The sequence below is a fragment of the Eufriesea mexicana genome, unplaced genomic scaffold, assembly GCF_001483705.2.
Source record: "Eufriesea mexicana isolate 0111107269 unplaced genomic scaffold, ASM148370v2 scaffold2458, whole genome shotgun sequence".
In the NCBI taxonomy this organism is placed as follows: Eukaryota; Metazoa; Arthropoda; class Insecta; order Hymenoptera; family Apidae; genus Eufriesea; species Eufriesea mexicana.
Window position 1 is genome coordinate 283,296 of NW_016910551.1, and position 26,442 is coordinate 309,737.

General features: G+C 48.4%; 1 protein-coding gene across 1 annotated transcript in view; it reads left to right on the forward strand.

Annotated features, from left to right (window-relative positions):
• Positions 1–754: 754 nt before the first annotated feature.
• Positions 755–26,442, forward strand: part of LOC108550038 (RNA-binding protein MEX3B) — a 75,275-nt gene continuing 49,587 nt past the window's right edge. The window contains exon 1 of the mRNA XM_017903636.1: positions 755–1,117. Within this exon, the coding sequence (XP_017759125.1) occupies positions 817–1,117 (301 nt within the window). The 5' untranslated portion in view covers positions 755–816. The remainder of the gene's footprint in view (positions 1,118–26,442) is intronic.

Below are 26,442 nucleotides of genomic sequence, written 5' to 3' on the forward strand. Positions count from 1 at the left end.
AAATAAGAAAAGAAAAAAAAAAAGAGAAAACACGAACATCGCGAGCGACGACTTTGACGGTTTCGAGTCGCGCTCATAGAAACACGAACACCTCTACGAACAGTTCCGACCAGTGCGAATATCGTCGAGAAGGCCATTTTCGTAGCACGGCTCTGCACGCCGGTGAAAGAAAGCGCGCGAGTGAGAGACTGATCGACGAGAAAAGGACGTGCGATTGTGGACACGAGATTACGAGTAGTAGCCCACACGTTTCCAGTGTACGGACAACACTCACGCCGTGCGTTCTTCGTACACACGCGCGGCACAGAGGACCGGACGGGAAAGGAAGAAGACGAAAACGATCACTGGCAAAGCGACGATTTTATTTTTGTACGGTGCATCGTTGTTTTTCCTACATACATTTCCCCGTGACCGCGCACGAGAAGAGTAGATCGCCCCGTTTCTTGGTGTAGCGGCACCGTAGTAGTCCTCGTCCCAAATAATCCAGTGTGTGTGGTGTGCACGCGCGCGCGCGCGTGTGTTTCGTTGATTTTCGATCGTTTCGAATTAGACTCTGCCGCGAGGAGCACCTCTTTGTTCGGCACTCGGTTCGATCCTCCATTATCGACTCGAGCTAGACCAACCCATAGGAGAAAACGGAGGGGAAGAAAGACACGAGACACGGGCTGTGAAGAGAGACGCGAGACTATCATTGTCCAGGAGGAAATAGTGAAAATCGGTGAATAAAGAAACTGTGATTTACTATCTGTGCGAACGTATCTACGTATTATTAACTCTACCGGTGCGACATAACGCGAAACTTATCGGCCGAGCAAAATGCCGACGAGTTTGTTCAGCGAAATGGACCGCGGAGCGAATGGCGGTGGGACGGCTTCCCTCGAGGACCAACGAGCCCTGCAATTGGCATTAGAATTATCCATGCTCGGTCTCGAGGGCACTCCCGGATGCCCGGGCACCGGCACAGGAACCGGCACCGGAACGGCCAACGATCCGGATCCTCTGCAAACGACACCGCCAGGCGTTTTCGAGGAGGCACGTTCTAAGAAGAGCCAGAACATGACCGAGTGCGTGCCGGTGCCTAGCAGCGAGCACGTGGCGGAGATCGTCGGCCGACAAGGTAAGCGCAAACATAACCTATACGTCTCGCCAGCTCGCGGATTCGCTTCTCGCGACCGTCTACCATTTTTCTTTATTGAAACCTCGATACACTCGCATGTGACGTATTCTCGAAAAATTGATAACGATTTATCGGTCGATGATAAATTTTATAGTCGAAAAGTAAACTCGCGGAGCTCTCGATAAATCGCGATTGTACCGAGGGCTTAACGCAAGGGTCTTGGAATCGTGTTTCGAATCGTCCAACTGCGTTGAATCGTCAACAAAGATATTCCTTGTACTCTTTCACTGATATATGTGCGTGACTCCGACGAATGTCGAAGGTTCTCCCGTGTAATATATCCGTAGCCAGGGAATGATATTTTTCAAAGGTCGGTCGAAAATTGTTTTCAAACGTTCGTCGACAGAGTTGCCGAATGTTTTCAAACACTCGTCGGCAGCGTCGTCGCGGTACGTTCTAGGCGTTTCGTGCTACGTTTACGTAAGTCGAATACGCGTAGTACGTTATTTTGCATTCCTTGTTACCGGAATCTGTCGCGTATAGCACCACTGACAGTTCATTGGCACGGGCGTGAGCGTGGCGCGAGAAACGCGGTATCAAGTAATGGTGCAATTAAACCAATCTAACTTCGAAAAGCAAATTTGTTTGGAAGCTCGAACGTCGTACAGTGAACCCTGTCGTAGGTCGCGGTCGTTCCTCGACTACCTTCGCGTACCACCTTATATCTATTTCGGCGTCTCAGATAGATCGAATACGATAGGAAAAAAGATACGGATGTGTATGGAAGGAAGTTTATTCTTCGTCTCGGTATAATTACCACGATATATAGTATCCAGCTCATAAATAAAAAATTACTATACATCGCGTGTCCGAGACTGATGACATTTTCATAACCTTCGCTCGAAGCGGCAAAATCGAACTCTTTTCTCTGTACCGCAACCGCCTTAGCATATTCTTCTTTTTTTTTCCGCTCCCGAGATTCCGAGAAAGGTGTCAAGAATAGCGAAGTCGTACTTTGTCACGCCGCGACAGCGCGGTGCCGTTGCATCTTGCGATTCGAATCGCGCGCGTTAGCGGATACATCATGGCGGCCGGAAAATTTTTAGGGAATAATTTATCGATGTTGATTCTTGCATATCGGTGTAAATAATCGTGCGTATTTAATCGATATAATTGGATAGTAAATTAGATGGATAGATTATGGAACGGTAAATCGTAATTACGAAATCTAGAGGTCGCGATTCAACGATATTTGCAATATTTACAATGGCTGCCACCCGGTCGCTCGCCAAAGGAACGTCGACGACCGTTAAACTCGGGGAATTTGAAAGAAAATATCAGGGTGGTAGTTTTACGAGCACCTTCCTACCTTCCAAATGTCAAAGCACGCTCGGCTACAAATGAAAATAACGTACGTGACACGGACGCTACACTCCTACTTCCGACCTTTTTATACCGCAATATCCATCGGTAAGTCGTGGTCAATAACTGCGCCGTCTTTCGTTTCGACCATTCTGACCGACGTGAAATGACAATTTTCGTTTTTTATAATCCCCGTTTCATTGAGCACGCGAGAAGAAGAGCGTGATGGCTAACGAACGCGTTTGTGTGCTCGTTTTAGCAGCGTGTGCACCGTGAAAAGATAATCTTTTCATTGAATAGCGAAACAGTTCGCCTTTATCGAGCGACTCGAACCCGTACTATCGGGACACACGATACACGCTGATTCCGCGACGCGTTTCGAAATTGAGAAAACCTGGACGGCCGCTGCGCGGCGCCACGTGGCTTGCCATTTAAATCTTAACGTCTGTCAGAGATCGCGCGCGTGATAAATAATCGCGTAACTCCGATCGCAGTCATCAATACCGAGCCTCCAGGCCTATCCTTTATCTACGCTCGCGAGATTCATGCCTTTACCGATTAATCTCGAGGATTAAAAAACGTGTCTTTTTTTCCTGCCAGCGTATTCGAGCGTACCCAAGCGTGTTTGCATTTTTCACGGTTATCGATGTTACTTAATATTCGGATAAGGAAGGAAAAAAAGAGGTTAGAGATACGTTTCTATTTCTCTCGCGTTCGATGATCCGAGGCAAAGTTGGACGAAATACAAAACGCGTGTAAATACACGCGGAAGGAGTGCGTCTATCGATAGCACGTGCCATCGATCGATCATCTACACCTCGTTCTCGGCCAGCGTCACCGCCACCGCATCTGTCGTCACGTATAAACGCACGCGCGCGCGCGCTCGCAAGTTAGCTCGCGTAAATTCGAGATGAAATTTTTAAGCAGTATTTTACGATCGTTGTCTTTGTATGTTGGGTATATAAAATTTTCCAGAGTTAGGGAAAAAATTATTCTCTTCTTCGTTTTGGCCTTCCTACACGCAATATTCTGTTTACTATAACTCTATTAACATCGGGGATAGCCATGGTCGATTATGGCGATTATGGGAATCGATAAGTCGAACGAGGCGCGTAGTCCTTGTTTTTCATCCGAGTTCAATGTCTCGCGTGCTTTATTACACCGACATTATTTTCCTACGGCTCGCGAGAGGAACGCTGCTCGGCCCCGATATCTGGTCGATAACGTTTTATTATATCTGAATATAACGTACCTGGCAACGGCGTCGTTCCAGCGACGCCTAAAGCATTCCACGATAGGAGGGAAAACGATGGCGTGTAAAAGGAAGCCGTATGGTGCTCGTCGGTGGTCACGTGAGGCGCGCTAATATTCACCGTCCAATAACATTAGACTCGGACACTTAGAACGGTGTCAAGACTGTTGGCGTTTTAAATTCAGAACCCGCTACGGATTTCCGTACGTGCTTATCGTCTCTTCCGTTCGGCCAGGCTTTCTCGCATCCTCTTGTCCGCGACGGCAAGCTGCCGTTTGAGAACCACTGGCGTGTCGTGCGACCGAAACGCGCGCGAGTACCGGCTAACTCGATGCTTCTGCGTGCCGTATACGCAGCGTATACGAACTACGAACGATTACCGGCCACTTCCTCTCGCATCGATTTTCGTTTATTATATATCTCGAACGGGGGGTATTTTTGCTGCCGCGAAATTAGTCGTTGTTATTTTTATATTAGCCGACACCTGCGCGAAACCACTGATTAGAAGCGAGGCTACGGAGTCTGTAATAAAATGCGACGCACGGTGTGGTTTATCTGAAAATTTATTACGGGCGAAATTATCTAGCGAAACGTGAGATGCGAGATAGCACGAGAATCGTAACGCGAATCACGCATTTTTCCACGACGGTGCTGCCCCCCTCCGCTTGACCGTAGAACAGGATCGTTTCGATAGCCGTGAATTATAATTTTCTTTTCTTACGTAAAATCCGTCCGCTTCCTGCTTTCCCACTCGCACTCCACCCTTCGCCGGGAGCGGGGCCAGGGTTGCGGATCAGACGTACGTACCGTCTACGGGGACCGTTTTCTCTCTAACGTTGCATTGTGTCCCGTAGATCGGGCCAGGATTCTTTTTTCCGGCGGCTGTGCAGCCCGCCTCGGAACCAGTTTAACATACCTGGCATGAATCATTGCTATAACGCGACTGGGTTCCCGCACTCTCGCACGCCTAAATCTCCCGACGTGCGCAGCGTGGTTCTGGCGTGTACGCTGATTCCCCGATGCACCGCGCATGCACATGCGCGCATATCAACGCTCGCGGTGACGATCGGGCGACCGTCTGAGCCGATCATTCGGTTTTAACGGGAAGATCGGATCTTTCTGCGGAACGTAATCGTGTCGATTCAATAACGACGTCTAATGAGTTTGATACGCCGTTCCATTATGAGGATGTGGCTATTTGTTGAGCATTTTCGCTCGATTCTCGCTCCTTCTCGCTCCCTCCCTGCCGTCCATCTTACTCGCGCCCGCGCTCTCTGTCTCACTCCCTCGGCCGGCCAGTTCGTCGTGCCGCTGATTCTCTTCCCCCCACCACCGTCACTCCGCGAGCTCTGCCTCCTCGTCCTTCCCCCTCCCTTTGGTTGCTCTCTTTCTGGCTCGCTCTCCTGGACCGGAAGTTGTAATGAGCGACTCCGTCGCCAGACTCGTCGCCTCGTGTCGCATCGCGGCGAACGATGACGTTACTTTGGAAACATCACGGCTGGTTATCCAGGTCGTTAGCTGCAGCGTCGCGTAACCGGCGACGCGAACTGGCGCGCGCGATACCGTGTTGCTGCTGCTGCTGCCGTTGCCGTTGCCGTCGCTCGCGATGGGAAGGAAGAAGCGTTTCGCTATTAACCGTCCCTCGATTCTGTTAACCGTGACACACACGTACACATGCGCGCTTATTCACGCGACAACAGCACCGGTTATATGCACGGTCCAGCCTGTAAATAGGACCGCTCGAAGCGCGAAACTTTCTCCGTCTCTGCTGGAGAAGCGAGGCGACGCGTGCCAGCTGCCAGAGGACAGTTTTGTTTGTTTAGCGAAATAGGCGAACGCGGTTATCGGGGCTGGTTTATTTGTAGCCGGCACGCGAGATAGAAGCTCGAACGCGTAGTTGTTATTCGTCGTGCATATAACTGTAACGAACGAAACGTCGGCCGAATGTGCGAGTGTGCGTGTGCTATACACAGCGACGTGTCGCCGGCTTCTGTGGAACGTTTAACGTATCGCTTCTCGATAGATCACGGGAGCGATGTTAGTAGGAATTCGAACGGCCGGCCGGAACGATAGTTTTTTATCGCGCCCAAGCACGTGCCCGCTGCTCCCGTCAGCGTACATCTTCCACCGAAATGGAAGATTTGTGTCGGCGATGAAACCGTGTTAATAGACCCGTACAGGCCCTACCGCTGTTCACGGAGTCTTCGTAAAAAGCTACCCACGAGACGGGAGAATCTTTTCCCGGTATTTTACGACTCGTTCGCTTCGTGTGGTCAAACGCCGTAGGTTTATAGATGTGGGAGGGGCGGAACCAGGGAGCGTTAGTGTATAGGATTTTTATTTGCTCTTCACGAATTTACAACGGTAAACTCGCACGCTTCGCTCTCTATATGTCGAATACTTTTTCGAAGGAAAATCTCGTCGATCGACTAACCTTGCCGGTAAAAACGCGTCCGTGTATTCGCCTCGTTCTCGTTGCACGTTTAATTTATTATAATCGTTTCTTAAGTGGATCGAGTGGCATTTGACCGCAACTAAGAAACCAACTGTCTTCTTTTAAGATATTCCAACGTTCGTTTCTGCGGTTCCATATTATTCGTAACAATTCCGGTGAAGCGCGATGACAGCGATACCTGCAGGAAGAGGAAAGAAGCAATTATTTCAAAAATCGTTTCGGACGCGGACACAACGGACGCGGCTCCAGGACCGGACACCGGGCGCGCGGGGCCTTGGCCATGATCGTTTTCGAAAGTCCCTTTCCTTCTGGCCACAGAATTGGCCGCAAAATTGAGAGTTTCCGTTGGCCAGTGTTTCCAAACTGTGGGAGAGAGCTTCTCTTTAATCGTCCTCGTCATTATTCGACGTCGACGACGAATTTCTTTGACACACTTTGTCACGTGATTTTGGGCCCCGACCATTCATCTCGTTCCGTCGCTTCTCTCGAGACCGTGGATTCGTTCGTCCGTTCCTCTGTTCAATTTGCAGCCGTCGATGTGTCGAAACTTCCCGCGCTTTCTCCGTCCGACGAAACCTTGAGCTTCGTCACCGGCGTCGGAGAAGGATACACGAGATCACGGATTCTCGAACAGTGGTCGTTCGAATTTTAGCTTCTGGGCATTCTCTTCGTAAAGGATGGAAAACGTTATAGAAAATCGGTGGTAGGTATGCGAATAGTCGGCAGTGGCGGGGGTAATATAGTAGCGACCCGGGGCGAGGACACGGTGGTTGTTGCCTTTGTTGGCCTCCGGAGCAGCTGCCGACCCACACCGGGTCTTTCCGTTCTCATACTCGAAACTCGATCGACACTTAAGCCCCCGGCTGTGGGGAGGGGCGAAGGAGCAGAATGCAGGAGGTAGACGGTGAATATGGTCGGTGAGAGAAGGAAAAGAGACTGGAAGGAGAAGAGACTCGGAAGGAAGAGGTTGGCTGCTGCAGCGAACGAGGATGAATTTCGTCCAAGTGGTTGAGGACCACTGGCGGGCCAACGTGCCCCCGCCTAGCAGATGTTTACAGCGCGTTGGCTGAAATGAGCGGTTTTTCTCTTTTTTTATTTATTCTGTCTGCCATGTGCACCGACTACCCCTCGACCAGAGGTCGCTCGCCTCCCGAACCGCCCTTTGCTATCTCCACCAACTTTGTTTCTTCTTTTACGAGTTTCGTGAGTGGCCCGCGCGCGCCGTGTGGCAGACCCTTACGAAAAATCTCCGAATGCGTAATTTCATCTGGCTTATCCCGTAATTTATCGTCACAGCTTTCTCGATTTCGCGCGATTTCATCGCGGCTATGCATGATTCAGTCGCGCGTAACGCATGACGAGGACACCGCCGGCTAATATAATACGGCGATGAGCGTTTGATAAGGGGACACGCGGGAGGGGGAAGTAGAGGGGAGGGGGAACGGGCCCGGATTCGAGGTCCGAGAAGCGGCAAAGACGCAAATTTTCATTGAGCGCAATTACGCATACCGCATAATTTAGCGTGTGCAGCGCGTCGACCGGTCGGCAGCCGGGTGGATTCTTTCGGAATCGAGGCCCGTCGCGAGTTACAGCTCGGCCACGAAATATTATTCCCCGATAAAAAGCGCGGCGACGCGCATGTGTAATTACGTATATACAGGCGCGCAGGAGCGCACTCTGCGCACGGCCGGTCCCCGGTAATTGCGTTCTTCTGCATCTGCTCGAAAGCGAGTGTGCACGACCTTGAATTAAATTATGCTGCACGCGACTTTTATTACATTCCCATTCAAATGACATCCGCTAATAGGGACGTTAAACTTCATCCTAGGTCAGGCGACCACGCGTTTCGTCGTGTCTAGTAACTTTTAACCGCGGTACGAGCCACCGGCTTCCCCCCGCCACTCGTATCTGTCATTTCGCCGCGCGCCGAAATACAACCGTTCCGAGTGAACGTGTTCCAACTGCACGCGTATACGATGGATCGGCTTCGAAGGAAGAAAATGGTTCCCGTTTAGACGATCTCGTTAAATCGATCGATTCTCCGATTCATCATGGCGGCCTCCCTTCGACCGAGTCGACGCTGCAGCGAATCTCGTTGATCCCGAGAGACAGGATAAGATAGAATTTCGCCCCCGGATGGAAGGTTCGAGTGGCGCTCTGGCGAGCCATCGGAAGTGGAAAATGTCTTTGTTTATTGCACACTAGCAGGCCGGGACCAATACTCGAGGATACACGAGGGGATATCGAATATCCAGTGAACGACGTGCACACGAGCGGACGACAAGGGTTCACCTAACCTCGTGGTAGTCGCTTTTCTCCTTTCTTCCATCGGTGGCCTTCCTCCTTCTCTACTACCACCACCGTCTCCTCCTCCTCCACCTCTTCCTTTGTCAGACCTTTGTCGCGTCTCCTTTCTTTTCCTCTCTTTATCATGGGACGTATAGTAGCAGCCGGTCGAGCGCGTCGTAGCGCAGCCATATACCGGGGCTCTGTAGTCTACGAAGTCCGGCTTGGCGAAATTCCACCACGGTGGAGCGTCACGCGTCGTATGCGACGATTATTCCTCTGTAAACGAGCCATTCCCTTGCAAAACGCCGCTACGTGCAATGCTTTTGCAAATTCGTATCACGATCAACCAACCAGGCCACAACCGTTCACGTTTCTGTCTCTCCTGCCCCGTGGCACCCGTTCTCCTCCATTGCTGCACGCTGCGCTATCGGAGCCCTCTATAGATGGCGCGCGCCGATTCCCTTTTTCGTCGGCTGCGCGCGCATCGCGAAGACGTTGCGTCCGACGGCGTGCGCGCGTTTTTGTACCGTTAATCGTCGAAACGTCGCGCAGATCGCGATTCCACGGCGCGTGAATTATCCAGTCTCGCGTCACGCGTTATTTCATGCGTAAAAGCGGCCACGGGACCCGCGGCGCGTTACGAAAAGAGTACAAAGAAGCGTTATTCGAGCATCGAGCATCTCTTCGGTCTTTTCTTTTTCCTTTCTTCTCCTTTCTCCTTTTTCCCTCTTTTTTACGTCGCTCTTCCCCCCGCCCGTACATACAACGGTGTACATCCTTTCCTCGATGCAGCACGCACGAGTATCCGATTATTCGAAGACCGCACACGTCCCGGGAGGAAGTGGTTCGCAACCGACCCACCTACACTCTCTCGTCCGCTCTCTCTCTCTTTCTCTCGCCGCGCGCGCTACACGTACAAGGCGTAAGCATATGCACGAACACAGACGCCTCCTCGGCAGTCTCTCTCGCTCCATTTGGCCAATCCGCGTCCCGTACACTCGGCTCGCAACAATGCACCCGACGTGGCACTTCCGTCCGGACGAGGAAAGCGTCGCCGTTGCGCTGTCAGTCGAATCGCTCCCTCCGTTCGACATCGTGGAATTCGATCGTGGAAACCTTGAGACACAAAGGACTCTTCTTTGGTAGCCTTCGGTTCGCTGTACCTGTGGAGCTTCGCACGTTTCAAACGCTTCGATACCTTACTCGGCTTTCTCCATTTGTAAATATACCCGCGTTCATTTTATTCGCCCGACATTCTACGAAAAGTATAGACGAACTCGCAGCATAAAATCGTACGTTTTATCGTCGCGTATTCAACTCGTACTACGCGCAATTTGTTATCAAATATGGCGGCCTACGTGCAGCTACTCGCTGCGAAATTTCGAGAACTATTTTTTAACCGATGTTAGATATTTTTTTATGGGTTGAAATAGGGAATCTTCTTTATTGTGCATGATCTAGAAATTCGATAAGTGGATTACGATCTTTTCACGGTCAAATTAAACGGCAACAAATGTTGCGGGTATTATTAGCTGTGATACCGGAAAACGGAGAAACGTGTTATCGTGGTTAGGTCGATACGAGTGCTTCGCGTGTAATCGATTTCTCTTGAAGTTCATGGAAAAACTTGTCCCATGCCGATGTTACATCACGCTGACATTAATTAGCGACGAGTTAATTGAACCCCCTATTTTTATCTCCATTTAATGATTTAAGTTGAAAGGGATTTCAAGAAGGACTGGTTCGTTGTATTTGGACGCCGTTGAATTTGTGCCTCAGGTTTCCATTTCATTACCGCATCGTTTGCCGATATATGAAATAATTTCATACTCCGTTACCATTACCGAGTTACCATTATTCAAGATAACGCGGCGATAAAAAAGGGAACTACTTTTTCCGCAAAATCGAGAAAAGGGGTTCGCAAAAACTAAATTACATTTGACAAAGAATCCCATAAGAATCTCGTAAGACCACCGTAAAATCAGCCAAGCATGCCCGCATTATCGATTAGACTCGTTTTTACCTCGCCTAATTAAATGTGGCGGTAAAAAAAAAATTCGCGCAATTACCCGTGTGTGTAGTATTCGCGTATATTCCAGTTTCCCATATAAATACAGGATCGCGCCGAAATAAAGGAAACCCGGTGGCGCAATCAGTATGGCGGATCAGGAGGCATGCGGTAAAAAGAACACCTACGAAGTTAAACGATCGTAATTAACCGATCCACGGTGAAAACGAGGAACGGTAACAAGATCCGCATGTCTAGCAGCCTAGGATGCAGCCTTCGTGGCGTACGCTCGGCAGCCATGCAAAAACGCCAGGCAGAAACTCGTAGACCTCACGCGGCGATTTCCGGCGAAGCTGCGCGAATGAATTTTCTCGCCGCTCAAGGAAAAACCTCGACCTCGCTCCTCGGTCGACCTTTCCATCCTGGGCGAACCGTGTGAATGTCGAGCGCGTGTAGTAGCAGCGCGGCGGAGTGCACGGGCAGGACAGACGGACACGCGGAGAACGAGAAAGAGAGAGAGGGAGGGAGGCGAAAGACACTGAGCCTTCGTAGTACGTCGAACTGTGACGTAGTCGCCGGTGCGTGTCCTAGGTCAAGATTCAAGACTGCGTCTACTGCTCTGCCCGAGCGTTTCTTTCTAGCCGAGGCTGGGCTTCATCCTTTCGCCTTCGTTCGCGCCTGTATGCGTGTGCAGCGACTGGTCCTCTCCCTCGCGCGTCGCTCTACGCGCATATACCGCAGACGTATCTCTACGAACAGCCGCGCACAGGGTCTCGCGCATACGCATGCGCGCGCAACCTGCGACCGGCACTCCGACTCGCGGACGCGCCGTACCTTGCTCTCGCTTCTTCGCCGGCTTTCTTTCGTCTTTCCGTTTACTCCTCGTTTCTCGTTTCTTCGCTTGCCCTCTCCGTCTGGCTTTACCCTTCCTGTCTCTCCGCTCGTCCTCCTCGTCGCACGCGCAAGTCGGACGCTTGTCAGTCCACTCTCGATCTCGAACAGGCAAATCGTGTCCCAAAGTTTTTTGCTCGGGTTTAATGAAATTATACGGACCGCGGGATCCGGCGTCCCCCATTCCCTTCTGCCGGTCCTGTGTATCGAAGGTTGCCCGTTGAAAGCGCGCCGTTCCGTGTTAGCCGGCCTTTAAAACACCGCCCTGAGTTTTATGTGCGATGGGTGTGCGCGCGCATTACGCCTTCGCGCGCGCGAGAGAGACTTCTTTTTGGTAGTGTGTCATCGGAACGCGGACCTGTCTCTTTCGGTGTTTTTGATTGCCCCACGAGATGGGCTCCGGGCGTTTGAGGTTTAATCGAGATTCGCCTCTTGCGGTCCGACGCTTTCGCGTTCTTTGCTCCCTTTCGCGGTTGCCACTTTCGGTCTTGCAAAATCAGACTCGCGACGCCATCTGTTTTTCACCCTGTCTTTTTCAACTATAGATTAACGATCCACGATCTTGAGTGGGAAGAAACTCTTCGTGGAATAATACCTATGCTTTAGATCAAAGGCGTGGGTCTTCGGCTCTCCGATTAGGCGTTTGAGAAGATTTAATCTTATATGTGATTTCAGGTGTTATATTTAACTTCTAATATCTACTGTTAATTTTCACAGTTTCGTAAAATGGCGCCTATCGGAAAGGAGCTAACCTCTCGCGCTACACTAGTGATCCAAACTCGTCACATTTTTTTCACTCGGGCCTCAAGAAAACGGGCCATATTAACACATCGCGTTACAACATTCACGAAATATCCATAAACCGTAAAAAGCTTACATAACCTCATCCCGATCGAATAAGTCGTATAGCGACTAACCGAACCGAAGTCTCTTTCAGCGGACAATTTTTCGCAATTAAACTCGATTACCGATATCGTTGTTAAAAGCCTCGTGTAGATTCGAAGATACTCCGTAGGTAATTTCACAGTGAGCGTCACCGAAATGGTATTTCCTTTTACGAAATTCAACCGTTTCCTCTTAAAGTGATCGTGGGGTTCCCGAAATCGTTAGAAGCCATCGGCCCGGACGTGGTCCGCTTACCTTGGCAACGCGAAAAAAAAGTAACGGCCGCGGGACACGTGCTGGCTGCCAGCGTGCAACGTATTAAGGCCCCGACACCGGCGTTACGCAATCGCAAAAGTTGCGGAAAGGGAAAGCGGTGACAGCGGACTCCGCGCGGTCTAACGAGACGTGCGAGCTAATTCGAAGGATACGCGAAGGGAAGGGAAGACGAATCGCGCGCACACACACCCGCCACTGACCCACTTCCGTCTGCCTAACGCTCACCCCTCTGTTTGCCGGGAGACGTGCGAACCGCTTTTGTTGCTGCCGCGCGGTAATTAACACGTGGCGGCCGGCGACAGGGTGCGCTGCGGCGCGAGTTGACTTCCGGTGGCGGGAGGAATTGAACGTTGAGCCTCGAATTTCAAACTTTTCTCACCTTTCTTTTCTATCTTTCTTTTTTAATTCCAACTTTTTTCACGTTAACTCTATTTTAATGATTCTATTCCTTTCCGATAAGGTATTTCTTATTTCTTTTTTAATTTATAATTTCCTACAAGTCGATTCGGATTTCTTTGACATTACAAATCATCGTTGTCAACTTTTAGATTTTTTTTACGGTTTATATTCGACGTAAAAAGGTTGGATTTCAAAATTGAATCTTATCTACCTTTAGATTCCATTTGTCTCGAAATCCTAGGAATGCAAGATATAAAAATATCTTGAAGAAATAAAAATCGGCAGAAAATAATACAACTAAAATTCGTCTTCCCAACTGAAAAAGGAAAACATACGGTCCATATAAATTGTTCGCGTCGACTCCACCTCTTTGATATTCCCATTATAAAAGCTCCACGAGATCATATATTCGAGACCGCATAAATGAGTTGTAAATACCATAAAACGATCCGAGACCGACACGGAGCCTGCGAGGGTTAACGCTGTTCCAATTATTCGCCAGAGAAACTCGGCGACGTGGATTATCGGAACATGCAACGCGATCGGTTTACTCGGGCATAACGCACCGGCCTTTCTTTACGATCATTCCCTCGCGTAAAATAAAGTTCGGGTGCTTCTCGGTCTTCCCCCTCCCTCGAGCGGTCCTCGCAATTTACTCCGCCCCTGCGCTGCGGTCCCGCGCGCCCCTCTTTGTCACTGGGCCGTTTGAAGAGCGAGCAGGGACGGCGACGCATAATTTCCGATTTTATACTCGCATGGAAATCAAATTACGCTAAACGTCTCTCCTAACGACGCTGCCTGTATCGCGTGGCTCGCTAACGAGGCTGCGAGAGCCGCGGAGAGCACGAGGACGCCACGTAGCCTCGATTCGTCGTTAATTGTTAGCGGGACACTAACTGTGTTAAAGCTCGCGCCGTTGCGCCACGTGGTTCGTATTCCTGCGAACATAATGCTTGGCTCGCGAGTGTCAAGTGTACATATAACACGAGGGCATGCGCGAGACTTTGATAAAAAAATTTCTAAAACCCGTGAAATATAATTAGGCGCTTAATTAGCGACGTAATTTTGTTTAAAACGCGTCAAAATTACATTCCGCAGCTTCTTTGTGCATAGCACTGCGTGTACAAGAACAATTACAAACGTAAAGTAACGGGAATTGAAAAGGACACGAAGCAAAATATACGTAGTTCACACTCGAGCTTTAATCGCGCCCCGCGCTAGCGACATCTCCCGACATCGTTACAAACTAACCTAAACCGCAGTAGGCGAAACGAAAAATCTCGATTCGCGTTGTTCGAAGCGCTATTCGGTCACGAAATTCGTTCCCCTACGGTAAAATCACGTCTCACGACAATTAAGTAATTACGCGGGTAATTTGAAATTCAAAAGAAGCAGTTCGCGGGAAAGCGGAGACCCGAGCGGTGTAAAAAGCGTATTCCTTAAACGCGGCGTTGGAACGAGAGTCGCGTATATAGGTATACCTCGGTCCCTTCCAAAATTCCACAATTAACGGACAAAAATGGCCCGCGTTTCGGGGTACTCGTTTCTGCTTCCCGGAACGCGTCGGCCGATTTATGAAACGCCGAAGCGCGAGGGAAGCTCGGAGAATCTTTCTCCGGACGCGTATAAATCATGGGACATCGTCTCGGTCGGCGTTCGGCGCCGAAAAGGAGAAAGACACCGGAGACGGTGGAGGTGGTGGGGGTAGTAGCCGGCGAGCCCGGCCGTGTAGAAATTTCACGCGACCGTTCTCCTTCTGCCCTTAAATACGCGGCCGCGAGGGCGCAGCAGTCGCGGGGGCAGCAGCGCCGCGCGCGGTGGTTGCCCGCGGCCGGCCGAGGTGAAATGATAACGACTCCTAATAGGCTGCGAGAAGAGATCGCCAGGGCCCGCGGTGTGTCGGTGTGCGCGCGGGCAAGTGTGCGTGGTGCACGATCCTCGTAGACAAAGAGGTCGCGGACGAGTGAAAGGGGTTCTCAAACTGGTCGCGAAACGGCCTGCTGGGCCTGCTTCTCGCGCGTTTCGTTCCTTTGTCCGGTCTTTTGAAGAGCCGCCGCGAAGGAGAGCAGCTCGCCTTGAGACAAAGCGTGGTGCTGCTCCCTCGGTGGAAGCGTCTCGTGTGCCCGACCCCCTCCCCGCTCCCTGCTGCCCCACTCCTCCCTGGCCCTCCCTGTGCGTCGCTCCGCTCCACCCCGTCGCGCTCTTTCTCTTTCTCTATTATTATGTTTTTGCAATCTATTTGTGTCTGCATCCTCTGGCTTTTTATTTCCTCCTTCGTCCTCCTCTTCTTCTTCTTCTCTTGCCGCTTCTTCTCCTTCGTTCCTTCGGACCGTGCCGGTTCGCCAGAGTCCGTCGGCCTCCTACCGAACCTCCCTCGCACACACACCGGCCCGCAGGTGCATCTCTCTCACCGGTGGTGCTCGCACTTCGGGGCCCAGCGCGCGCACCTGCGACACGGGCCCTACCGATCTTTTGTCAACGTCACCGTGGGATAATCCGCGATTGGTGCGACGGAGACAGCATGCACCGGTATGCCACGAGATAAAGATGCCGCTTAATTACCGCAGATAAAAGAAGGTTGCCAGAGGGTGGCTTTGACTCGTGTTGTGATTCGCGCTGGACAGGTGTCTGGGCTAATTAAGTCGATTGGGAGATCGTATTGGTTTCGTCATTTTTCTTCTCGTGGTCTTAGGCTCTTTCCAAGTATAATTTAAAATAAAAAAATAAAATCTTGGAAACAAGAAAATTTGGAAATATTAATATCACAGTGAAGCAAGTCTACATGGTTGCAGTAATTCATTGTGTCGAACTGAGAGAACCTAGCTGCACAGAGCCTCGGTCTAAATACTAAAGGGGGGTTCTCAAGTGACTTCACTCTCGTTGCGTTTATTATACGTAATATTTTTGTCACGGATGATCCTTTCAATTTAGCACGCGTTTAGAGCGTTTAATAATTCGAAAGGAGACTCGCATGACATATACCACTTTCATAATCTCTTGTATATACATACGTGATCGATAGGATAGGATCGATGGTAGGATAGTCGCGCGATGATCTCGAGGGAGTCGTGTCGTTGGATGTTACAAAACGTTTGGATGGAGAAAGCGACAAACGACGTTGAGGTAAAAGGAAAGGTCCCGGGCTGCTTCCTTTATAGAGTTCGTCGAGCTGTGCTTCGGCAGGACAAGAGTTTATGGGATTATTCCATGACGAGGGTACTCGAAGGTGGCCCGCGTCTCGCGGACCTGACCTCATCTTCCCGGTCCCCCGGGACCGTGCGGGGATATACCTGTATTTCACGGAGCTTTACGAACCGTTCGGAACGCTTACGTGGAATGGCGAGGCGGCCAGTTCTGCGGCTCCATCTAAACTGGAAATATTCTTCCGGCGCGCCGAGGCGCACCGAACTTGTCCTCGAGCGACGTGTGAAATACGGCGACCATGCACGACGAGCGGTGAAAAATTCGCGTGACGTTGGCAGATGCGAGCGTCCCCTATAAAGGAAGTCGGAATGCCATAATTCTCGTTGCGAGACCCGTCCAGTGTTATTGATTCGTGTATCGAAAAATATCGATCCAATTAAAGAACGCGCACCGAATATAAATCCTCGTACACGATATTCGGGAATGATATCAATTCATTTGCTCCTCAAAGCGTTTATTTTTGTGATATTTTATGATTAAAATTGGTTGCGATAAGAATTCTATCTTATTAGGGTCAACGGCGTGTAATTTGTACCTAAAAAGAAAAAATAATACGTAAAAAATAGTTTGCGGTAATTATTTTTTCGAATGATCGAGTAAAGAATTAATTAATATGAATATTTTGTGATATACGTACTTGGGAGAACGAAAATAAATTTCACCATGTCGGATGAACATAACCTAACTGGTATGTTGAATATTTTTAACCTCCGTTGTAATTAAGTTTCTCGATGCTATCTGTATGCACGCGTCAAAATTACGCAAGAATAATTAACCTCTTTGGACTACCGGGTCGTTAATCTGGAATTAAGTGGAATATTCAACAACGCGAATAACAATTAGCCCGGTTGCAGCGATTACCCGCGCAATTTCACGGTTCCACCCACGTAACCAAAAAATCACATAACCTGAAAGCCGCGTTGAACGCGCGTCGTTGTTCGCACGTAGCGCGAAGGCTCGCGGGCGTTTGCATGGAGCCGTGCTTGTATCAGATATTGCTGCCGCGCCGCTATAGCGCCAATAGCGTCGCGTCCCGTGGAAGAGAATTCCTGCGGCAAGAACACGTACGCGTGCGTGCATCGCGAGCGGGGTAAAATCCTCTGGTCGGTCGTGGAACGGCGTGTCGCGAGCGGTGTGCGTATATGCCACTTCCTGCCGATGACTGAAAGGCTTAGAAAGCGAGAAAAAAATTAGGTGGCGTATTTGCCATGGGGGCCGGTCATTGGCTGCGCGCGCAGAGACGCGATGATGGCAGGACGAAGGAACGGAAGGTGTCCGGCCCGTGCGTTGAATTCGAAAGCTCGTTGCGGGAGTAGCCCGTCTCTGTCTTTCACTGTCCCCGTCTCTCTCGCACTGTCCGCGGTGTGTAGTCGCTGCGTCGTTGGGCTCCGGTTTCTGAGAAGCTCGGGCCGATTTACAAGGAGTCAGTACATTTCAGCGTGGCTCACTTATCCGGTCACTTAACAACGCGTTAATCTAAACCCGTTCCGGCGACGCAACGGTCGATTCTCTTTCCCCCACTCCTCGCCTCGCTTGCGCTGGTGGTGCCGCCGAGTAACGGCGGCGGCGCGATACTAGATACATCTGCCGACGTATATCTGTAAATACGTGGCAGCTCGGGTAAACATTAATACGGAGATCCGTCTCGTGCAGAACCGGCGATTAATTTATCCACCGATCGCAATCGAAGAATCGATATCTGTTATTATTATCCACCGCGACTGCGATCGGCGTCGTTAAGCGCGTTTCTTATACCCGACGGTATTATTAGAAACATCCGAGTCCCGTTTCGGTCCGCGACTCTCCGCGGATCAGCGCGCGTTACACACGTGCTCTCTCCTCTCTCGGGGTCCTCGTCGCACGGGCAACAGAGAGACGGCGCGCGCAGCACCGTGCGAAAAACCGAGCCGAACAAACGTAGGCAGCGCGCGCACACCTTCCCAAGCTGAAATTATGATCCCTATCTGCTGCCTCTCGTACCTTCGCTCTTTCTCTGTCGGTAAGCGTAGGTGGGTACGAAATGGTCGGGTCTGAACAGAAAGCAAAGGCGAAAATCCGGACTTAGTCGACGCTTTATCCGTCGCCCTTATCTTCTCACAACAATCCCGCTATCAGAGAGCCCTTTCCGTCTCCGCGGTATCACCTAGTCGCCTTGCTCTCTCTCTCTCTCTCTCTCTCTCTCTCTCTCTCTCTCTCTCTCCTTTCCCTCCGTTTGCCCTTCGTTTTTACTCGCTTTCTCGTCCGCTGGCTGGTATGCCGCGTGTAAACCGGGAGACAAGCGCGGGGAAGAAGACGCAGCGGGAGAATCGGTCGGTTGAGCACCACTGGGCCGTCGAATCGTTGAACCACGGAGTGGTTCAGTGGCTCCAAGGCCGGCGGAAACCACGGGTGGGATGTGCGGGGCAGAACGGCCCTTCTTCGACTGGAATCCTCTCTCCTGTGCAACACACGCCTTCCGTCGTCCTCTGCTTCATAGCCTTCGTTGCTGTGAAGAATAAGACGACGCCGACGGGCCACGACGATGGCGACGAACGGGACGACACACGATAACGCGAGCCAACAGCGTAGATTAGCTACCTAGCTGCGTAGATCTCGCCGTGAATCATTCTTGTACGTTAATGTTTACTTTTTCTTTCCTTCTTTCTCTCTTTCGCCATCTTCCATGTCCACGCGTTTCCAACGATCGGACCGTCGCTGGTCGCTCGCTTGACTCGCTCGGTCCCTCGAATTCGCGTCTTTGACCAGCGTAGTCGCGGCAGTCGTGCTAGCAAAAAGCGCAACGAGGCTTTTCTTGCCGGCCGCTGTCGCCGTTCAGCGCGCTGCGGTCTGCGCTGGAATCGCGGCTCGTCCTCCAGTGGGACGCGTGCATTATAGATTCGTAGTTCCGTGGAAGTTTTTAGAACGCGTTTAAGTATTTCATTAGTCATCATTACGCCATATTTTCATACGTCTTTTCAAGTATCTCCACTCGCTTTTTCCTTCGGCCTATAAAACTTTTTACTATCTCGGTAAACAGAATTATATTTTACGCAAAAAGTTGTTCATAAATTGTCCCTTAAAACCACTACGCAACGCGTGTGCACCATATACAAAATATTTATAACCTAACCTATATACCATATATATACATCGCGATTGCGCAAACTGTATATACGAAACTAGCTTTACCGTATCACGGATTTCCATCTAACATCGTTGTATTATTATTCGTTATATTATTCGATGTCACCCTATTTAATTTTTACATTTTATATTTCGTATATTTCATTCAGCATAAATCTCCCGATAGAGGATAACTGTTCGAAAGGAAAGCACGTTGCAAAAGTGGTCCGTTGAGTCCCAATCGGATTGTCGGTCGTGCCGAGATATTTCCTTTCGTTGCATCGCGACGCGTTTTGAAAAGCATCGACAGCCGAGGAGAAGCTGCGTCGTTAGCCTGCGGCGGATTCGGGGCAGCGTGTGTCGCGCGACACTCGGTATGGGTCGTTCTGGTTTCTCCACGGCGTTGTCGCCCCCGTCGTTGCGATAAAGCGATTCGTGTGCGTGTGTCAGCTGCGCGCACGTCTCCGGCGTGGCTCTGCGTCGCTCCGCAGGCAGAGGAACGTCTTCGGATTCCAGTACGTTCGTCCGTCGCCACGCGGTCGCTCTTTTTCCGCACGGTCCTGCGTGCTCACCCGTCTTTGTTCGCCCGAGGACCCATTTTAGGAATGAAATTTGCGAGATTATCGCCGGCCCACCCTCCTTGGCTGCGCCAGATCCGCCGCGTGGAATTCGCGGAATCCCAATGGGCGAGCGCTGCGCGCGCAAGCGCGGCCACGCATGCGCGTGCAAGCACACGGAACCCTCGCGACTTTCATTCGGAATTTCGACTACCGCGCTCCTGCCGTTTAAGTCCTGGTATTTTCCTTTGCTTTTTGGCAAGCTGCTTGGCTTTCGGGATACTTGAAATGCTTGCTTACGTCTCTCCAGTATTATTCCCTCGCGGGAAAAGAAGTAATTAAATTAAAAGGAATGCTTGGAATATTCGAGCATCGATCGCGGAGCTCGTACATATATGTACTGTTGAGGTTAGGATTGCGGATTTAACATTCGAAGTTTTGCGTTTTAAATTCATTATGAATTATAAGCATTCCATTCTTCGCTGTTTTCTAAAATATAAAATTATTTCCCTGTAATTGAATTATTATAATTCATATTTATTATTTTTAATTGCGTAGGGTTAATATTGGTCTTATAACGGTCAAATTTTCTTCCTTTTAATTTTTTCATAAAAATTTCGTGTTCGTTTTGAAGTATCTATTTTTCCTATCTCGTTTATTTCAAATCATTTAATCATCTTCACCGATAATCGAGTACCGGTTTCATACACAAACGAAAATTATTTCATTTTTTATGTTGATTTTTTTTTTTCAATTGTAAATCGTACGTCCAAATTTATAGACCATCCAAAAAATGCGATTTGAACGAATAATTAATGTCACACGATGGGCGCAACATTGTCGTAGGATGTTCGCCGAAAAAGTATCGGGCACCATTAATTTCTCATTTCGCAGGATTAGCATCCTTACATTATTAGTTTCCAGATACAAATATCGCCGAACGGTTGTGCCAGTTTTGGTTGACCCGCGCGAGGAGCAATGTATTAACCCATTTCCTCTCATGGATGCATTTTCGTGGCTTTATTACTTTCAACCTCTCTCTTCTACGCATTGTTTCCCAAAAATTCCGTCCGCTGGGAACAGTGCAGTTAACAATTCATTAAACAATACCCCATCTCCAAAGAAATACCGTTACCAAATTCACCATTTGCAATTTCACCAAGTCAACCACCTTTATTTTCTATTTCTTCTCTCTCCTTTAATTTAATTCTACTTACTAAAGCATTCGAAAAATTCTAAAATTTGTCCGCTTAAGGTAAATTCGAAATAAAATTCTTTGTGTTCCATGTCGATTGACTGAAATAGGCAGAGGTTAGCGAAATTCGTGATTCTCGATTATACCCCGGGATTATGCATTCCGATAACGCAATCATCGCGTGGAATGACAGCTGGGTGCTACCCGCGTGTAAATAAATAGTAACAAAGTTTGAATAATAGAATCGGCTGACCGCTGACGCGACCTAGTCCTCATTCACCACCGCGAATCGATACCTCGAACCGTGTCAGAACGAATTTGTTACATCACAAATACGCGAATGAATGAAATTTCAGCACGTAGACGACGGCAACACGTTTCGCGAAACTCGCGTCGACGCAGGTGCAGCTGTGTTCGACGAAACCGACGCGTGTCCGCTATCGTGCACCGGTCTGCGTTTATTGACGTGGCGAAATAGACGACACGTAAGCCATCACAACGATCCGAGTTCCAAGATGGCCGGAGTCACGAGCTCCCGCACGAATCTCGCGGATTCGGCTTGCGTTGAGGTTAGGTTCGCGCGCTGGTGGCGCCATCGAGACGGACACGCCGATAATTCGTAGTCTGTTTTTGAGGTTAGGTTTCTGTAGAATGGGATAATAATATGGAATAGGGAGTAAAAAATCAACGTTTGCAATTTCTGTGTGGAGGTTTTCGCTTATGGGAGTGTATTCGAAATGTTAGTTCGTTGAATAAGAAAATTCTTGAAATACAGATGACTAAATTTTGAGGTTAGGTTGTCGAAACATTCTCGAGACTACTATTTTAAAACATTCAGAGCTATTTTTCATTTTTCATGTTCTCATGTTCTCGATTTTCTGTTGTATTGCCTGTATTGCAGACATTGGTTAATCCAATTAAAATATTCTTGATGTGCAAGGGGCTAGGGTTAGGTTTAAGTTTAGTACTATTTTAAAACATTCAGAGCTATTTTTCATTTTTCATGTTCTCGATTTTCTGTTGTATTGCCTGTATTGGAGACATTGGTTAATCCAATTAAAATATTCTTGATGTGCAAGGGGCTAGGGTTAGGTTTAAGTTTAGGTTAGGTTGTCAAGAAATTATGAATAGGTAGTGTTCTACAAATAAATTCAAAGAAGTATCTAATTTTTCATAGAGGTCTACTGTTTTATGATTGTATCGAAGACGTTAGATGGTGAAATAGGAAAATTCTCGAAGTAGCAGAGGATTAGGTTTGGATTGGCTTCTGGATGGGCAGAGTAACGCGTTTCTGGTCGCATTTCGCGGATGGTTGGGTGGCATTGAGACCGAAAGCAGACGAAAAGACGCCCAGTTCCGATATTCTTGGACCATCCCGGCTGGTTGCTGGCCCTGCTCTCCGGGAGGCGTCGACTACTTTGTCAAACTATTCCCTGCGGTGGTCTGTTCAAAGAATTCACGAAGATCGATGCTGCCTCTATATTCACCTAAACCAGATTCCCTATCGCTCTTGTCGATCTCGAATTCCATGGTCGAGAGATGGTGCATCGAGTAGTCGAATGCCATTAAGCACGATTTTCTGAGAGGCTCGATAACAATCGTTGCAACAAATCCAAAGGTTTCCTCGAGATCTCTGCAACGTATTCGTGGGTCAAGTTCATCTTTTGAATACCGAAAGTCAGTCCAGTATTCTACTGAAGTTCAGTTCAGTTTCAGTGACGTACATTCTAAGGAAATGTCAAATTCATCAGTTCAGTTTCAAGGGTTCCATAACGATTATGGTATTTGATGACATGTCTTCCAAGGTTGCTCTTCCAATTTTTAAACATGGATTCTGTTCTTTATTGTCCAAGTTGTCAATGATGAAGAATCTTCAAAATCTCGAAATTCGAATTTTTATTTCCATTAATGAATTCTAGTAGGTTTTAAGAATTTGTTGTATCTGTTATCAAATGTATATCAAAAATCTTGTGGTGAAATTATTATTAAACACCCATAATTCTAATTATACTAATATCGATAGTTTTACTCTTAACCTTTTAGGTATTGCGTGCTCGTTTATCTCCCAGGGGCGGCTTTCTTTATATTGGCACCACGGTCTTCGTGGTTCAGTCGAAATAAATTAAGAAGTAAAGCGAAAAACAATAATAATCCAAAATCATGATGTTCACTTAAGTGACTACTATATAGTACTATACTATAGTGGGGTACCGTTCAAATTGATACTTTCCACGGAAGCTAGTATAGTGACGTGTACCGTGCCTAAAAAGTAAATGAATAAACAATCAAATAAATCCTGAATAGATCGCGAATAATCTAGGAAATCAGTGTTTCTAAATCTCGTGGCGAAGCTTGCTCCATACCCAAGCAGGAGAGAGGGTACACATCCCCAAGAAGCTCGGCGAGGCATCGATCGTTGGCTCTCACTCGAACGCATCGTGCTGGCGCGGCCGTTGAATCGATAGTCGCGACATAAATACGGCCTGCGATACGGCGTGGAAGAAGAAGAAGGTATTTTCACGCGTGACGCGATGCAGAGCCGCGTGTACAGTCGCCGGAGTAGCGGCAGGCGTGGTTGGCGCGCGAACGCCGCGTGACTCGGCCGATCGCCGCGCGCGGCGCTGCGAGCGGTGCGCGGTGCACTTGCGCGCACGGTGTTTACGTCGGAGCCGTGGTCCCCGCGCCGCGGCGTTTCGCAAGGGAATTCAAGGATAATCGCGTTCAAGGCTCCGGGGCCGCGTGTCGGTGACTGTTACCGATTCGCCTTTCGCGAATCTGTCCGTCGATCGAGCACTCGATGCAGACGAAATTTCGCACGCTCGTTTTTCCCTTCATTCCCGCGTTCGTGACGGTCAACTATATAGGCCAGTTAATGAGGCTCGGCCGCAATAAAATGGCGCACATTGTGAACAACGCGTGGCCCAATGGGCAGTAATTCCACTTCGATTCTTTATGTCGTTACGCTGAATGGAGTGAGATTGAACTGCTAAATAGAGAGAGGGGTCCAGGGGGGAATCGTTTTCTTCTTGCTTCTTGCTTTTTCCATCGCGTTCGTCATTTTTGGTTCAAGTTTCTTTCGTTTCATTCGATTATGGCGCGTATGGGGATTGGTAGACTGGGGGTCGGGCTTGCTCGCGCGGTGGTTGATCTTGTTTATGGGTTTGACAAAATAAATTGGAGGGTATAGAGAGTTGCTCGGGCTTGTTTATTTTCGGAAAACAGGGGAGTGATTGGGAAGTTGCGGATGTTCGGTAAGGTTTCGAGATGTTGACAAAATTATGTTGAGGTTAGGTAATAGGAAGAAGTAGCGCTTCTTAGGGTGGTTTTCCAAAATTCGCGTTGAATATTGTCACGCGGTGTGATAGAGCTTCCTTCATTTGAATGCGAGTAATAGTTACTAGGTATAGTTGTTGCGTCCCAATTATTGTAACTCTCAGAGGTTCGCGGGATTGTAAGGCCCATTACTCTAACGCGACAGCGTTGAAGAGATGCGGCCTACTCTAATTGAATTGAGCTAGACTTGGTTAGGGTCGAAAGTAGACTGACTTGGTACGTAGTTTGGCATAGATTTTGATACCTAGTTTGGGATAGGCTTAGTACCTATATATTGGCACCTAGATAAACTTGGTACCTAGTTTAGTACATTCTTGGTACCTAGTCTGGTATAGATTTGGTATCTATATATTCGTATAAACTTGATACCTTGTTTGACATAGACTTGGTACCTAGTTTGGTGTATTCTTGGTACCTAATCTGGTATAGGCTTGGTACCTATGTATTTGTATTAACTTGATACCTTGTTTCGCATATATTTGGTACCTATATATTGGTGTAAACTTTGGTACCTAGTTTGGCATAAAGTTGGTACCTATTTTGAAATAGACTCGGTGCTTATATATTGGTGTTAACTTGATACCTTGCTTGGCATAGATTTGGTACCTATATATATGTGTAAACTTTGGTACCTAGTTTGGCATAAAGTTGGTACCTATTTTGAAATAGACTCGGTGCCTATATATTGGTGTTAACTTGATACCTTGCTTGGCATAGATTTGGTACCTATATATTGGTGTAAACTTTGGTACCTATTTTGGCATAGATTTAGTACCTAGTTTGAAATAAACTCGGTGCTCATACATCGGTGTTAACTTGGTACCTAATTTGGTATATTCTTGGTACCTATTCTAACACGCGATTTGGTACCTACTTTGGTATATTCTTGGTACCTAACTCCAACACGCAATTTGGTACCTACTTTGGTATATTCTTGGTACCTAACTTCAACAATCTTCTTCGATACGGTCCCAATCTTTTTGGCCACCCCGTACACGTAAATTCATTTCAAATCCCGGAAATTAATCGGCAATGAACGACTTTGACACGAAACTCGGAAAATATTCAGAAAGCAAAGCTAATCGGCGAAATCTCGCGAACAATCTCGCTTCTATATCGATCAAGATCTACGAAACAATCGCTCGCGTGACCCATCAGTCAAACCGTTTAACCCCGTATCTTATCGCCTAATTATTCGTTGTATCGCGGGGCATAAAGCGGATTCCGGGCTGATTAGCTCGCTCATGCATTTTAATCCGAGCCGAGCGGGAGGATTCGCGCGTCGCGACGCCGCGTGTCAGAGGAATCGCTGAGGCCGGCCGTCATCGCCCAAACATCCGGTGGTAGTCCGCAGCTGCGATCCGGATCGCTGGATCGCGCGACGAAAATGACTAGGGTATCCCGCGCGAGTCGCCGGCGAATTTTTAATTTAGCTCGGCCGAAGGGAAAGCTCTGTTTACGAAAAACCATGGTGCAACGGACGCGGCCCGTTCACGGGAGGCCCTCTAATTTTAGCCAAAGGACTCGACGACCCGGTCCTTTCGCGAAAAAAGATCCGCGAGCGAGTATGGGGCCGACTATGCGAACGTTCCAGAACGTTTTCGCGCGCGTTCACACTGACGGGGTGTTAACCCCTCTTGTCACCGTTCACAGGGGGTTAAAGTGGTGCTCTATGGTGTCCTATGAACGTTCAATTCTTGACCGTTGGAATATAGACGTTGGACTCCATACTTTGGACCCTTATTATTAATAATAATAAATATATTGCCGACACGTGAAACAATTATGTAATAAGATAATATAATTAAATAACATAATGTAAATAGTATAATTAAATACAAAAAAAAAATAATAATAATAATTTATTAAAATATAACTTGTGGATTTTTTTTCGGTATTATTGTTATTATAAAAAATACCATTGGCGTAATGCGAAAAGAATTTCAGTTTGCTGATTGTTTTTAGGATAAACATGTCCTCGAGTGCGAAGAGTTAACTCGTGTTTCAATTACGTTAGCTAGTTTATTAATTATGGGTGTGTTTAGCTAGATATTTAGGTATGTCAAAGCAACTTCGTTCATGTTTGAATAAATAATTAAATTTGAATCAATTAAATT